The 13,519-nt window shown below is 40.7% G+C and overlaps 1 protein-coding gene across 1 annotated transcript; it reads right to left on the bottom strand.

The window, feature by feature from the left end:
- Positions 1 to 3,843: 3,843 nt before the first annotated feature.
- Positions 3,844 to 5,661, bottom strand: LOC103716923 (aspartyl protease AED3-like). Its single transcript, XM_008805125.4, has one exon. The coding sequence runs from the start codon at positions 5,497 to 5,499 to the stop codon at positions 4,162 to 4,164; it is 1,338 nt and encodes a 445-aa protein (XP_008803347.3). The 5' UTR covers positions 5,500 to 5,661; the 3' UTR covers positions 3,844 to 4,161.
- Positions 5,662 to 13,519: the final 7,858 nt, after the last annotated feature.

Here is a 13,519-nt window from a genome sequence, read left to right as displayed (position 1 = left end):
TATTATTTCTGAAAAAAAGTTAAAAGTAAAAAAATTTTACTTCCAGTTTTTTTCCAAAAGCGGGCTTTTATCCTTCTCTTCCCAACCTCTCTTCTATCCAATCTCACATTTAGATCGTCTCTCTTGCCCAACCACGCCGGTTTACCGAGCCTTGGCAACCATCTCTCCGCCCGATGGCGAGCTATCCATTATCCTCGACTACATCATCTCCTTTTCTCTCTCTCTATGAGCTTTTTTTTTTTTTATCCTCGAACATATTGTCAGCCTCATCCCCCATCCTCTCTATCATCATAGGTCCTCATTATATATATATATAAAAAAATCGAACCAAACATATTTTCTATTATCAGAAATCCAAAAAAAATAAAAATAATTTTTTTGCTTCCAAAACATTTTTAACAAAAAATGGACAACAATAACAAACACAGCCTAACTAATTCTTCATAGGCACTTCAATAACTAATGTTGAACCAACGATTCCCATCTAACAATGCAAAGGATGCCTCTCATAGTCTTCCTACCCATTTGAATACCACGCATGCTCTCACACTACATTTTTTTTTTTTTTTTTTGGAGGTTGGAAGGGATACATATCACAAGGGACCCCATCACATTCTGCTCGTCAGGCCATTTATCTATCATGTCATCACCACCACAGCGCAACCTACTGTAGAATTGCGTGTCTTTTTAGCCTGGACTCCACCCCCTCTATGGAGTCTATCATGCCATTTGGCCTCCACTAGGACCACTACCATAGCAATTGGTCATAAGGTGTTGCCTCCAGGCAATACGCACTAATTCTTATGAGACCTTTATCACATCTCGAACCAGAAACGTATCAGCACCGTATAGCTATAAAATAAGCTATATAAATATATGAAATTATTAAAAAAATCTAATTATTTTATAATAAATTTTAAATTAATAATATGATAATCTCAATCCTCGAGAATTCAGATTTAGTAAATACATCAAGCAATTTATAGTAGAAAAAAATTATATTTTAAACAATCTAGTTTGCTCTGCCAAATTCCACAACCAATCATATATCCGAATCAAAAAATAAAAATAAAAAACAAATTATACCAACCTGGCAAGCAACAAAATACTTTAGAGTGGATCAGAACATGTCAACTGACAACAAATCAAATACAACAATATATTGTTAACCGAAGAAAACTATGTCCTCATCAAATGACAAATATCAACTAATAATATTCTGAAGGACAGATGGCTGGTTGAGGTAGCACTGCAAAGTTGGCCCACCGAGATTGACCATGGCTGGTTGGAAGGATGCAGAGTGTGTGCCTTATTTGCCCAGACGGAGCGGAGGTGGGACGAAAGCCTTGTTCGGCAGGTATTCGGAGAGCACCTTGCTAAGCGTGTCCTCGCTTGGCCGATCCCAAAGGAGGAGACAGTGGATAGGAGGGTGTGGAGCAAGACAAGGAGGATGACTGTGAGTGCTCGGGACCTCTCGTGGATAGGCAGAGGGCCCTCGGTGCGACAGATGGACTGCGGCTGGATTTGGAGGATGCACATTTACCCCCGAGTGCCCTTGTTCCTATGGAAGGTAGCTTGGGGGTGTTTACCTACTAGTGGAGCTTACCGGATGTGGAGCTTGTCAAGCGACGGAAGAGACCATCTACCATGTTCTTTTTGGGTGCCCAAGAGCCAATCAGATATGGAGATGTGCTTCAGCTCAGCCTGACCAGAGGCAGCTGTGGGCATCCATTGAGGAGTTCCTATGACATTTGGAGGCCTCGGTTCGAGAGTCTGTATGGGAGGAGAGGGAGACTCGTGATGCCTACCTAGCTTATCATTGTTGGCTGGAGAGGAATACATGGATTTTCGACGGCGATAGCCCCCATCCGAGGGTGATGGCGGACCAAGCTCTACGGCATGCAGCGAAGATCACCGATACTATTGAGGCTTCACCTACTGGGTTGGTCAGGGACATCTGGGGCCCCCATTTTGCTCTTGCAGCGTCCAGGACGATATTGGTATCCTGGGTGCCCCCACCCCCTAGCTTTTTCAAGGTGAACTTCGATGGCAGCGTAATAGCGGACGGGAACTACGGAGGTGTGGAATTTATTATTAGGGATCACGATGCCAGACTTGTGGCCGCAGGTGGGCGAAGGATTTTGGACTCGTCAGTGGTGACCGCTGAGCTTCGGACGGCCTGGGAGAGTGTCTTCTGTGCGAGGCGGGTACTAGGTGTGGATCGCATCCTTTTTGAGGGGTAGTCGACCATGGTAATTGAGTGGATCCGAAGAGAGGGGTGCTCAGTTGAGGACCGGCCACTACTCCATGATATTCGCAGGGCATTGGGGGAGGCTGACTTATACTAGGCCACGCATGTATATTGGAAAGCGAACGGCGCTGCAGATTGGGTTGCTTTCTTCGCGGCTTATCACTCAGAAGGCTTTTCTGGATAGACCACGGGGCAGTACCTATGCCTTTGCGCAGCATTTTATTTTCTGACTTTGTTGGTCGTCTTCACACTCGTCAGGTGTGAGCCACCGATGTACCAAATATATATATATATATATATATATATATATATATATATATATATATATATATATATATTTAAAAATAAAAAATAACATTCTTAATAATTTAATGAAATGGAAGCAAAAATCATAAAAACAATTTTATCAAGCAATATAAGCTATAATTTTTAAATATATCTTAGAAGAAATTTCACATTAGGTCATTTATTTTGTAGATATCAATAATTTGGTAACCAATAACCTCACTAGAATTCTTTGAACCTAGTAATCCAAATCAATAGTATACTAATATTTTAACATAATTTTTAAAATTTTAAAAAATCTTAATTTCTGAACTACCTATCGTCGTAGGTAACCTCATCTTGTTCCCATCACAAGCTGTAGGGCTAGCTCAGAGAGAAAAGAGAGGTTACTAGAGGAAAAGTGAGTGGGCTTTGTGATTAGGAATCACTATTGTAGATTCATTGCAGCCGGTGGGCAGTGCACTACCGACCCGACCGTCACTAAGGTAGAGCCCCAGGCTGCTTGGGAGGGTATTTCTTATGCGATGAGGATTCTCGAGGCAGACAGGATATAACTTGAGGAAAACTCTGCTACAGTTATTCACCGGTTACGGGGGGCGGATCAGTTTGACGACAGTCATCCACTATCGGAAGACGAACAGAGCGGCAGACTGGATCGTCTTTTTTATTATCCGGCATGCAAAAGGGTTTACATGAACGACTCTTGCGGACGTACCAAGTTCTTTGTATCATATTGTACTCATGGGAGAGCAATATAAATGCCTTTTTTTTTTTTTTTTTTTTTACAAAAATAAAAAAGGGGAGGGGGGGGGGGAGTGGGTAAAACCCCCGTTCACCCTTACACACACCCACACACGGATGGGGAAGAAGAACTAGCAAAAGAGAGAGATGCAGAGGGAAAGAGAAATGAAGGAAGATGCAGGCGAGGAGGTGAGGGTGAGAACACGGATGGGACATGGTTTGAGATCAGTAGCTCACAAACGAGAGGGGAAGAGAGCTTGCGAGATGGTCGAATGGGGAGGTCTCAGCATGGTGCGAGTTAATAGGGGAGAGGAGGCGGCGAGCTAGAGACGAGAAACCGGCAGAAGGAAGCCGTGGAGCGGGAGCTGGAGGGAGCGAGCGAGAGAGAGAGAGAGAGAGAGAGGTGGTGAGGTTGGGGCAGTCCTCAGGCGGTGCGAAAGGCTAGGACATGGACCCAGGAACCACAACCTTTCAGCATCAGTTTCATACCCGTGACCCCTGTCCTCGCTCTGTCGGGCAGGCATACAGCTCATCCATCAGTCACAAACGAAAGAAAAAAATATTAATAACACAAATCCCAGCGAAACCAACAGTTAGCAGAGAAACGGTAACTGGTGATTCTCACAAGCCATGGAATCGTTTCCTTGACTGACCCGCTCCTGCCTCCCAAAAGACAAACACATGAAACCAGCTGAAGGAGAAAAAAGACGGCACCTTTGACGTGCTGATACAGTAGCAGCCCTGCCTTCAGGCAAGGCGGATTCCACAACCACACCATGCTACGCTAAACTAGAAGAAGAGTAGTAGCGGCCAACAGTAGTAGTGAAAAATTTGAAACCAAATCACATTCCCAGAAGGAATTAATCCATCCAACCCAATATTTTTTAAACGGTACAGAGCTCACGGGCGACACCCAGCCTGCCGCTGGCCGCGTCGAAGAGCACCCGGTGGTTCATCTGCTGCATGCTGGCGATCACGTTGAGCACCGAGTTCACGTTGTCCGGCGCGGCTGCCATCGCCAAGCAGGTCAATGAACCCGCTGTGCTATGAATCAAGTAATTGTCCGCCGGCAGCGTCATGTTCATCCCGGCGAACATAAACGTTATCGCCGGGGCGGCGATGGATCCTTGGTAGCACGTGTCGAAGCCGCCGAGCGACGTCGCGTTGCCGGCGCCCCGCACCTGGCGCCGGAACTCGTCCCGCAGCGCCGCGTACGCCGGCGCCACCAGGCGGGTGAACATGGTGCCCGAGTCGAAGATGGTCCCCGCGCCGGTGGCCGCGTCGAAGGCGATCGCCGCCGGTGGGATGTCGACCACCTTGCGGCCGACGCGGATACCGACCAGGTCGACGAAGTAGAGGGAAGAGCGGCGAGGGCTGGAGCGGAGTTGAGTGGTTTTGATAGTCTTGGGCTGGCCGGCGGGGCCGAGGCGGAGAGTGCCGGAGAAGTTGAGGGACTTGAAGCTGGGGAGGCAGTAGGAGAAGGTGGAGGCGTAGAGGCTCTTGGTTTGAGAGAGGAAGGAGAGGGGGCCGCGGCCGAGGCCGAGGAGGCCGTGCGGGGGCACGGAGGGGCCGGCGGCCTTCTGGATGCAGCCAAAGGTGTAGCCGGGGACGACGTCGGAAGCGAGGGAAAGTGAGTCCTGGGCGAGTCCGGCGAGGAGGGAGGAGGAGCCGTAGGTGAGGTTGAAGCCGCAGGCGGTGGCGCCGGCGGGGCAGGACGGGTTGGGGACCTGCGAGCACGGCGGAGCGCCGCAGCGGACGGGGCGGTAGGTGGTGGAGCGAGAGGTATCAAAAGGCGGGGCGGCGGAGGAAGAGGGGCAGCCGGAGCAACCGGAGCAGGGGAGCCAGGCGACGTCGCTGCTGGTGTCGAGGGCGAGGAGGAGGGGCTGGGGAGGGGAGCCGAGGCGGGCGCGGACGACGTAGGTGGGTGTCTGGAGGAGCTGACGGCCGGGGGCGATGGGGACGAACGAGCGGCGGGCGGTCTTGAGGGAAGTGAGGTAGAGGAGGCGGGAGTCGTCGCTTGAGAGGAGGTCGAGGACAGTGTCTTCCCAGGAGGCGGAGGTGGAGTGGAAGGGGGAGCAGGGGCCGAAGGCGTGGAGGACGCGCAGGGTGGAGCTGCTGTCCGCCGGGGCGGCGCAACCTGCCGGGGTGGCGGTGGCGCGACCGGATTCCACGGCTGCTGCTACTATTAGTAGCAGTACTAGCAGTGGGTGTGGGCCAGCCATGGCAATGAGGAAGAAATGATGAGAGGAAACAGAGAGAATATGGGTTGGGTGGTGGGAGACGGAGTGGAGGTGCAGGTATTGAGGGGGTTTATATAGAGAGGAGGAGGGAATCTGAAGATGGAGAGAGAGAGAGAGAGAGATGGGTAATGGGTGAGTGTTGACGAACAGACTGTAACCCATACTAGTTTGTCTGATGGACCGGGCGAGTGGCATGGGACTACGGTGGGCATTTCAATTCCAACAGATCAAGTTTGAGTATATCCTGCCAAATTAGAGAAAAGTAAACAAAGTAACACACGAGGAACACCCCCTAAATTTGTCCAAATGAGGCTACCCAGTCCGCAGCTCTGTTCACATCACAAAATACATGATCAATCTGGACAGCGAACATCTTCTGAACCAATCTGCGAATTTTCTGAATCATCGAATGACCATCATCATACCTATCCACTTTCCGTATCCAGTCAATCACTGTGGTAGAGGCTCCCTCAATACACAATTACCGTGGGTTCAAACACCCATTTTAATTAGCTAGGAAGAGTGGTTGCAAGCCATGCAAGCTATATTGCTCTTTCACATCACGTGCATATATGGCTTGTTTCTATTGGTCATGCTACTGCTTTGGAGTTTGTAGAATTATAGGCTCATTCTCTAGAGATGTCACATTGTTATTTTTGATATACTTTGATAAAGTTTCTTGAGCTTTCTACCATGTTTCATTTGTTTTCTTTGTGGTTTGAGAGAGTCGGTGGATATATACGGTGGGGAGGGTGTCGAGCCAAAAGTAGCCAGGCTTTTGAGATATTCCAATGGAATAAAAGAAAAGATCAAGGGCGAGTAGAGGTGCAGGACTGGAATAATACTTAAGGTCTTGGAGCTAGCTATCATCGTTATTCCAAGTTGCGGATCTTGATCGGATTTGGTATAGAGTAATGCTTAAAGTGCGGGAGCTTTTCCTTTATTCTTTGCTTTCAAGTATATACATAATAAAAGTTCGGGCGCTTTGTGGAGGATATAACTCTGTAGGGATTGTTCCCGAGTTTTCCAAGGGTATATCACGTGCATGATGAGATTAGTTTAGTATACGTATACTTGTATGCGGTTGATAATAGGACAACAAGAGCTTTGGATTCCTTGCAACTGGGGACAAGTTAACTCTGAAGAGGTTCCAGAGCTGGAAGCCATGGAAAGAAAGGTTGAATTGCACAACAAAATATGCGGGTGGAGAGAATTACCCACTTGTATCTGGTTTTGATTTTGCAGTAGAAAGGGGTAAAAAAAGGGTGGATCATTTGTGTATCAGAATAACACTACATTATTTTTATAACAACCCAAGACCTGGGCTCCTTAGTCCTATAGAAATACCCAAGATCTTCTCGGCAAATAATCGATATGGGACTAAATATATGCCCGTACGGATCCTCACATACTTTCTCCGTTCAAGATCCGACATTCTTGTCAGATTAAGGTTTCAAATCTATTCAAATTTAATTAGAAGCACTACGATCGGTCCATGTTAGTGCTATAGTGTCTCTTAGTCCATATAAACCGTGGGCTAAGTTCGCTTTGATACCATTTGTAATAACTCAGGATTTTACCCAAAATAGCTAGTCGAAAAGTATTTTTTGGACTCCTTGGCGCTGTATAAGTACTCAAGATCTTCTCAACGAGTAACCGATGTGGACTAAACATACGCCCGCATGGATCTTCACAGTTTAGAGGTTAAATAACCTTTTCTTAGAAGCAAGCTTTTGTATGTTGCACATCTAATGCATGATGCATCCCTATAGCAGGGAAACAAGGAGATGAATAGAGAGATTTTGTTTATCTCATGTGAGGTACATTTGGCCAACATATTGATAATATGCCTATAGTAGAATTAAGAATAATGATCCTATTAATAGTTTAGATAGTAATTCTAATATTAACTACATAAAAATACAAAGGAGGACATTATAAAAATAAAAAATGGACATATAGCAATGTATCATTGGTTTATATTAGAAGATATCAGCTTATATCAGTCAGCTGATCATTATAATTAAGGTCAAACTTTTGTACATTGGTAGCTACTTCATAGCAATAAAAATCAGAACTATACCTAGATCAAGATGGAAATTATGTCCAGAAGGAGGGTTTCCAAGCTCTATCGAATTATTGTGACAACAAGTTTACTTGTTAATTGATGAATTTAGAATTTTGCAGAAAGAGAGAACTAAAACAAAACAGAAAAAGTAATGATAAAGCGATTGTTGCCATGAGCTCGAGAAAATGCACTTGCCACCAGCTCTCTATCCCTACACTTTCATGTATTCTTGGAACATTGTAAAAAAAACTACTATTGAATCAAAAGAAATTAAGCAGTTCTTAACCAGTCCTAGTATATATACAACCACCCGAATCTGAGCAATAAGTATCCTGAAAATGTTAGAGAATAGGGAGAGCTGGACTCACAGAAATCGCCCACGAGCTAGTGGTCAACCATATGAGAAGCAACCCAATCCATTGCATTATTTGCTTCTCTATAGAAATACTTTGTTTCAAAAGCAAGGACGGAAGATGCGAGCCTCTAGATATCCAATAGTAGTAGTAGAGGATGAGATCCAACAGTCTGGGATGATGGACATGAGACCACAATTTTAGAATCCCCTTCCAAAATTATCCTTGTTGTTCCTATGGTTTGTATTAGATCTTTCCATGCAGCCTTTAATTTTGGCTTGCACTTTTTTTAGGAGAATAAGTTTGGATATCTTGTGGATACAGGATTTGCTTTTGAAAAATCAACTTCTTAATACTACTGTAGAAATTAATACCCATTACTTACAACCACGACTCTCGAACTTCCGAGAAAAAAAAAACATCAATACACTAAATTTTTTGTCCTCCGTAGATGTTAAATTAGTAAAAATCCCACCTTGGTTCCTTGTATGACTTGTTTTGCAGATGATAGATCGCATGGGAAGCAAGTCATAACATCGATTGCACTTTGTTTTCTATCCAGGAATCCTTATTCTAGCTGCCATTTTGGGAGAAAATAATAAAAAGTCTATGTAGACCAAAGATTAACACCAAACCTTTATCTTCCAGGGAAGGAGTACGTACCTACTTTTTTCATTCTTTTTTTCTCTCCATTTTTGTACAAAAGAATGAATGTCTATTTTGACTGGAAACCACTAGCCAAAAGTGTGATCTCATGTGCTTAACGGTTAGATTCTTTAGGATCAATGGAGAAGTCACTCAACTCTCACCATTCTATGTATAATAAATTATCCAAAGTTATACCACCTTCATGGTCTCTCTAATCTCCAAGGCAAGCTTCACTATCAAATTTTACTCATTCACAGTGTCTAATTTGGTGACCAAAGGAGAAAAAGTAAAAGCACATTCCCTTTTCGCGAGAACTCGAACTGTGCAAAAGTAGTGATGCGTGAAGTCACAGAGATTGTATCATCGGATTCACAAGAAAAAAGAGGTATACTCAGAGCTTTTGATGAACCTCGACTCCCAGAGGATCCAAGGCAGGTAAAAAGGCCCAAGTCCACGGGTGCTGCATTGAGACAGAATAATTTATTCTTCTGCCGTGAAGTAAGGGCCAGCCTCCTTGTTTTTGCTCCTCCAACAAAGTTTAGATCTAGATCTCGTTATTCTTTGCCTCTTCATCAAAAAGGTGGTAAAAAGGGGACTAAACTTTGGAGCTTACTTCTGTCTTGTTCCTTTGATAGGCAGAAAGAAAAAAAAGTAAAATTATTTGTTTTAAAAAGTTGATTTATGGAAATATGATACTTGCAAAAATAATTTTGACATATTTAGTTGATCATACAAAAGTAGTACATTCCAAAATGGTTTATATTTAGTTGAGCATCTATTTTCTAAAAAAATTGTATGAAATATTTATTATATCCTTAATAAAAAAAAGATCTTATTTATGAGTTTTGATTGATTAAAGGTATATTTTTGGAAAAAAGATAATCTTAATTTTCAATCGGTGGGGAAGTAGTTTTTTCATATCCTTATAAGGTTTTTTTTTCTGTAAAACATAGAAGTCTTGTTTCTTTGAGAATGCTACTTTTCATCTTATTCTTCAAAAACTCCAACCAAATGAGCGACATTTCATTATTTTTCGATCAACCACATTTTTTTTATATTTTCTTTTGCGAACTAAATGAGTTCTTAGTATTTCTCTTCAAATTCCAATTCCATGCAGCGAAAGAACAAATTAATCAAGCACAGACAAGCTGGTCGCAAGTGGGTGGAGAATTTTAAGCCTTTTAAGGGTGTGCAACCTGTCTGTTTTGAAAGGTCGATGGGGAAGCACTCAGCTTGTGTCAGGGTTGTCAAATACAAGGAAGAAATCATGATCTTTAGCTTGTTATTGACTTGTTGCACGGAGGATTAGCGAGAAGTTATTTGATGGATAATCATCTTTTTTCAAGAAATAAAGGTTTGGATTGAGAATTACATTATATATATATATATATTAAATCCTTAATATTTAATCCTCAATCCTTAAACTATAATGAAACAGCTTAACTCCCTTACAAAAATGTGGACCAATTTCCTAATTTTTCAATTCCGAAAAAAGGGTAATCAGATTGATCTATTAAAAATTTAAAATATTATTAGGATTTTTTTTTTGCATGAATACCCTTCTAAAAATTCAAATTTGCATGAATACCTTCTTCAAATTAATATTTATTTTTGTACCTTTATAAAATACTTTTTTTTTTACAATTACCCATAATATAACGATTTTTCCAACACTATTAATAAAAACCATATTTATTTTAATTAAAAATAAAATAAAATTTTAAAAATACTTTTTTGTCCTCCATCGCGATCGTCTTATAAATGTTTCTTTTTGCACGTCTACCTATTAAGAATATTTTAGTTATTTTAATTTGAAAACCATTAATTTTTTAACGGCATTAGATGGTGTGGGTGCATATACAAAAATAAAGATAAAAAAAGTAAAATAGCAAAACAAGTATTTTACAAGGATATATATATATATATATATATATATATATAGATATCAATTTTGAGGAGGTATTCATACAAAATTCGATATTTAAGAGGGTATTTACGCAAAAAAAAAAATCCTATATTATTATGATGACTCTAAGTATATGTGAGGCCTAGCCTCATGTTCATTGGGCTGGCCTCTTGGCTTGGCCCGGTGCCAAAAGAAGGCTCGAAGGCCTGTCCCTGTATCCAAACAGGGCAGTGTCTTGCTCGAACACGGACGTAGGAGGGCGAGTCCTGTCTCCAATTCCATCCTTGGCCTTGGTAGAATTGCCGGTACCGGCGATTATCACCTGCAGCCAGTCGCATCTCCTCCTTTCTCCTCTCTCTCTCTCTCTCTCTCTCTCTCTCTCTCTCTCTCGGTTTATTTGAAGGTTGTCTTCATTCTTGGTCTTGTTCTTGATTTTATTTCAAAGACCACCTGTTAGATCATAAAATTTCTTTCAAAAATCTAATATTTTTTCCTGTTTCTTTGATTTCATCGCGACCAACAGCGGGGAAATCGATGCCACTGACTGGAGAGCGGAGAAGACTCATGGGTACCGGCCGGGACTATGGCGCCTGGAGATTCGGAGGAACCAAAAGTGCACAGAGCTGACGATAAGGAAGCTTTCCATCTTTGATCAAGAAGATGCAAAGAAGAAGATGCAAGAGAACATAACAGAGCACATCTTTTTCTTTGTTCATCATTCCATTGTTTTTTTTAAAAAAGGTTTTTTTTTTCTCTCCTAACTTGAGATGGTTTTTGCATGATTTCATTGTAATATTTAGGTTAATGTGTTTGAATTTCTAAACTAAAATAAAATTCATGTTGTAAGAGAAAATGGATTCCTTTTATGATTATAAGAGGAAATGTTTAAATTTATGGTGTTAAAAGATAAATAAATTAGGGAGAGAGTTGGGGATATGGATTTAATGGATTGGAGAGAGTATAATCCCAGAATTTTTTAGAGAGGGGCACTGAATAGAAGAGAGGAGTGCTAATCACACAAGGGAGAGGATTGTGAGATATTTTTTTGATGACAAATTTAAAATTGGTCCCTGTAGCTTATTTAGGGAAAGCCAATTAAAGATATCCGAGTGAGGAGTATTTATTAGCTAGACATTCGAGGAATGGGGAATTTGGTTACCAGATATACAGCTACGAATAGTTAAAAGAATCTTTTTTGAGGAACTAATTATTAGAAAAAAAGAGAGCTTATTTATCTGACTCCTACTATTTGCTTTTAAGAGTACCATAAAGGTAGATTATTTGAACATATGCCATCCATCTTGTATCATTGATAGACATCTATAAATGCAGTTATAATTTTATACTTGGTAGTGTAGTTACTTTAGACAAATACATCCTACAAGGCACATGGACACAAACAACAACATTTGTGTAAGCCATATATAATGTTATGCTCTAACAAATTTCAAGGTAAGATATATGTATTTCTTAATTTTAAGTGGTGAAACATCCTTAGAGCTAATCATGGGTTGTGCTTGGGCATAGAGAATATTAAATTTTGAAATACGCTTAGCCCGAAGCCTGACTAAAAATGAATATAGTTTAGGCCCGAGGTTTGGCCCATGATCAGCTCTATACATTCTATATTATTTACTTGGATCCTATTTAGTTGGAGATAATCTCGCATGAAAAAATAAATTTCATATTAGATTACTATAGTTATTACAAAAAGTGGATGAAAGAGATGGTAAAATAAATGATGGATCCAATATCTATTTTCTGTGAGAAAAGGTAAAACAATTACCACTAGGGAGTTGTGTATTTATTTTTCTATATTGGATTATTGAGGGGAGGTAATATAAAAATATCATTTCTTGATGAAAATACCCTCACTCATATTATATTAATATTATATTAGTTATATTATATAGCAAATATTAATTATACTATCTTAATATATTTATTTATATATCGAAAAATATTAGAAATTATTTATAGTAAGAAATATATTTTTCTAATATATATAATTAAGTTAAAAAATTAAAGTAAACAACTTTATGCAACTACATATATATAACTTACATAAATATATCTCAATATTCGAAATAGTCAATATTGATAGCATTTATATAAGTGAGTCATAAATAACCAACAAATAAACTAAAAAAAATTATTATTATTTGGATTACTTATTCAAGAGTATTGTTACAAATTGGCAATATTTCTATATAAGATCGCCTCCAACCAAATATAGTAATTTTTTTTCAATGCTATTTTTCAGAGTAACTTTTTTACTAACCAAACATTATAAAATTTATTTTTTTCTGCAATTATTTTTTCAAATAAATGATTCTTTAGAATTTTCATATTGCCTCCAAAGTAATTTTCTACCAACCAAATGTTATAAAATTTATTTTTTTACCTTTTTTAATAAATAACTTTTAGAAATCATCAAATTATTCTATAATTTGATACATCCCAACCAATACAAGCCTTGTAGTACTTTACTTCCTCCTTGTTTTCCTATATATATATATATATATATATATATATATATATTGTTGGAAGCCAAAATGCCAACGTTGACGATTCAAGAAATAAGGGAAGGCTGTAACACCAAAAAAAAACAGGAAAAAGAAAAAAAACTACGAGTCGTATTGGCTTGGAGAGGCTTCGAGACGCAGCATTCTCCAGCTGAATTTGCCGTGCAGACAAAATCCAACTTGCAGGCGCCCAGAAAATTATGCAGGCGCCCAGAAAATTATGCAGGCGCCTCAACGTGTTACCAGAACATCTCTACCCGACGTGGTGCGAGGCTATTGGCTAAAGCTTTGGGGTCAAATCTGATGCACGAGAGTTGTACCATTTATAGGTTCCCACGTCAGACAGGGAACCCATTGGTAATTATCGTGCTATCCTGTTTATCGCACTTCACTCTGGATCAGCGTGTGATCCGGCTAGATCTCCTGATTCACCGAATCTTCTCCTCGATACGGTCCTTATTATGCATTAATTTACTTCCGCCTTATTCTTCTTTCCGTTCGA

The sequence above is a fragment of the Phoenix dactylifera genome, unplaced genomic scaffold (assembly GCF_009389715.1).
Source record: "Phoenix dactylifera cultivar Barhee BC4 unplaced genomic scaffold, palm_55x_up_171113_PBpolish2nd_filt_p 000026F, whole genome shotgun sequence".
NCBI lineage: Eukaryota > Viridiplantae > Streptophyta > Magnoliopsida > Arecales > Arecaceae > Phoenix > Phoenix dactylifera.
The sequence above is the reverse complement of the archived record's forward strand: the minus strand, read 5'-3'. Positions and strand labels throughout refer to the sequence as shown.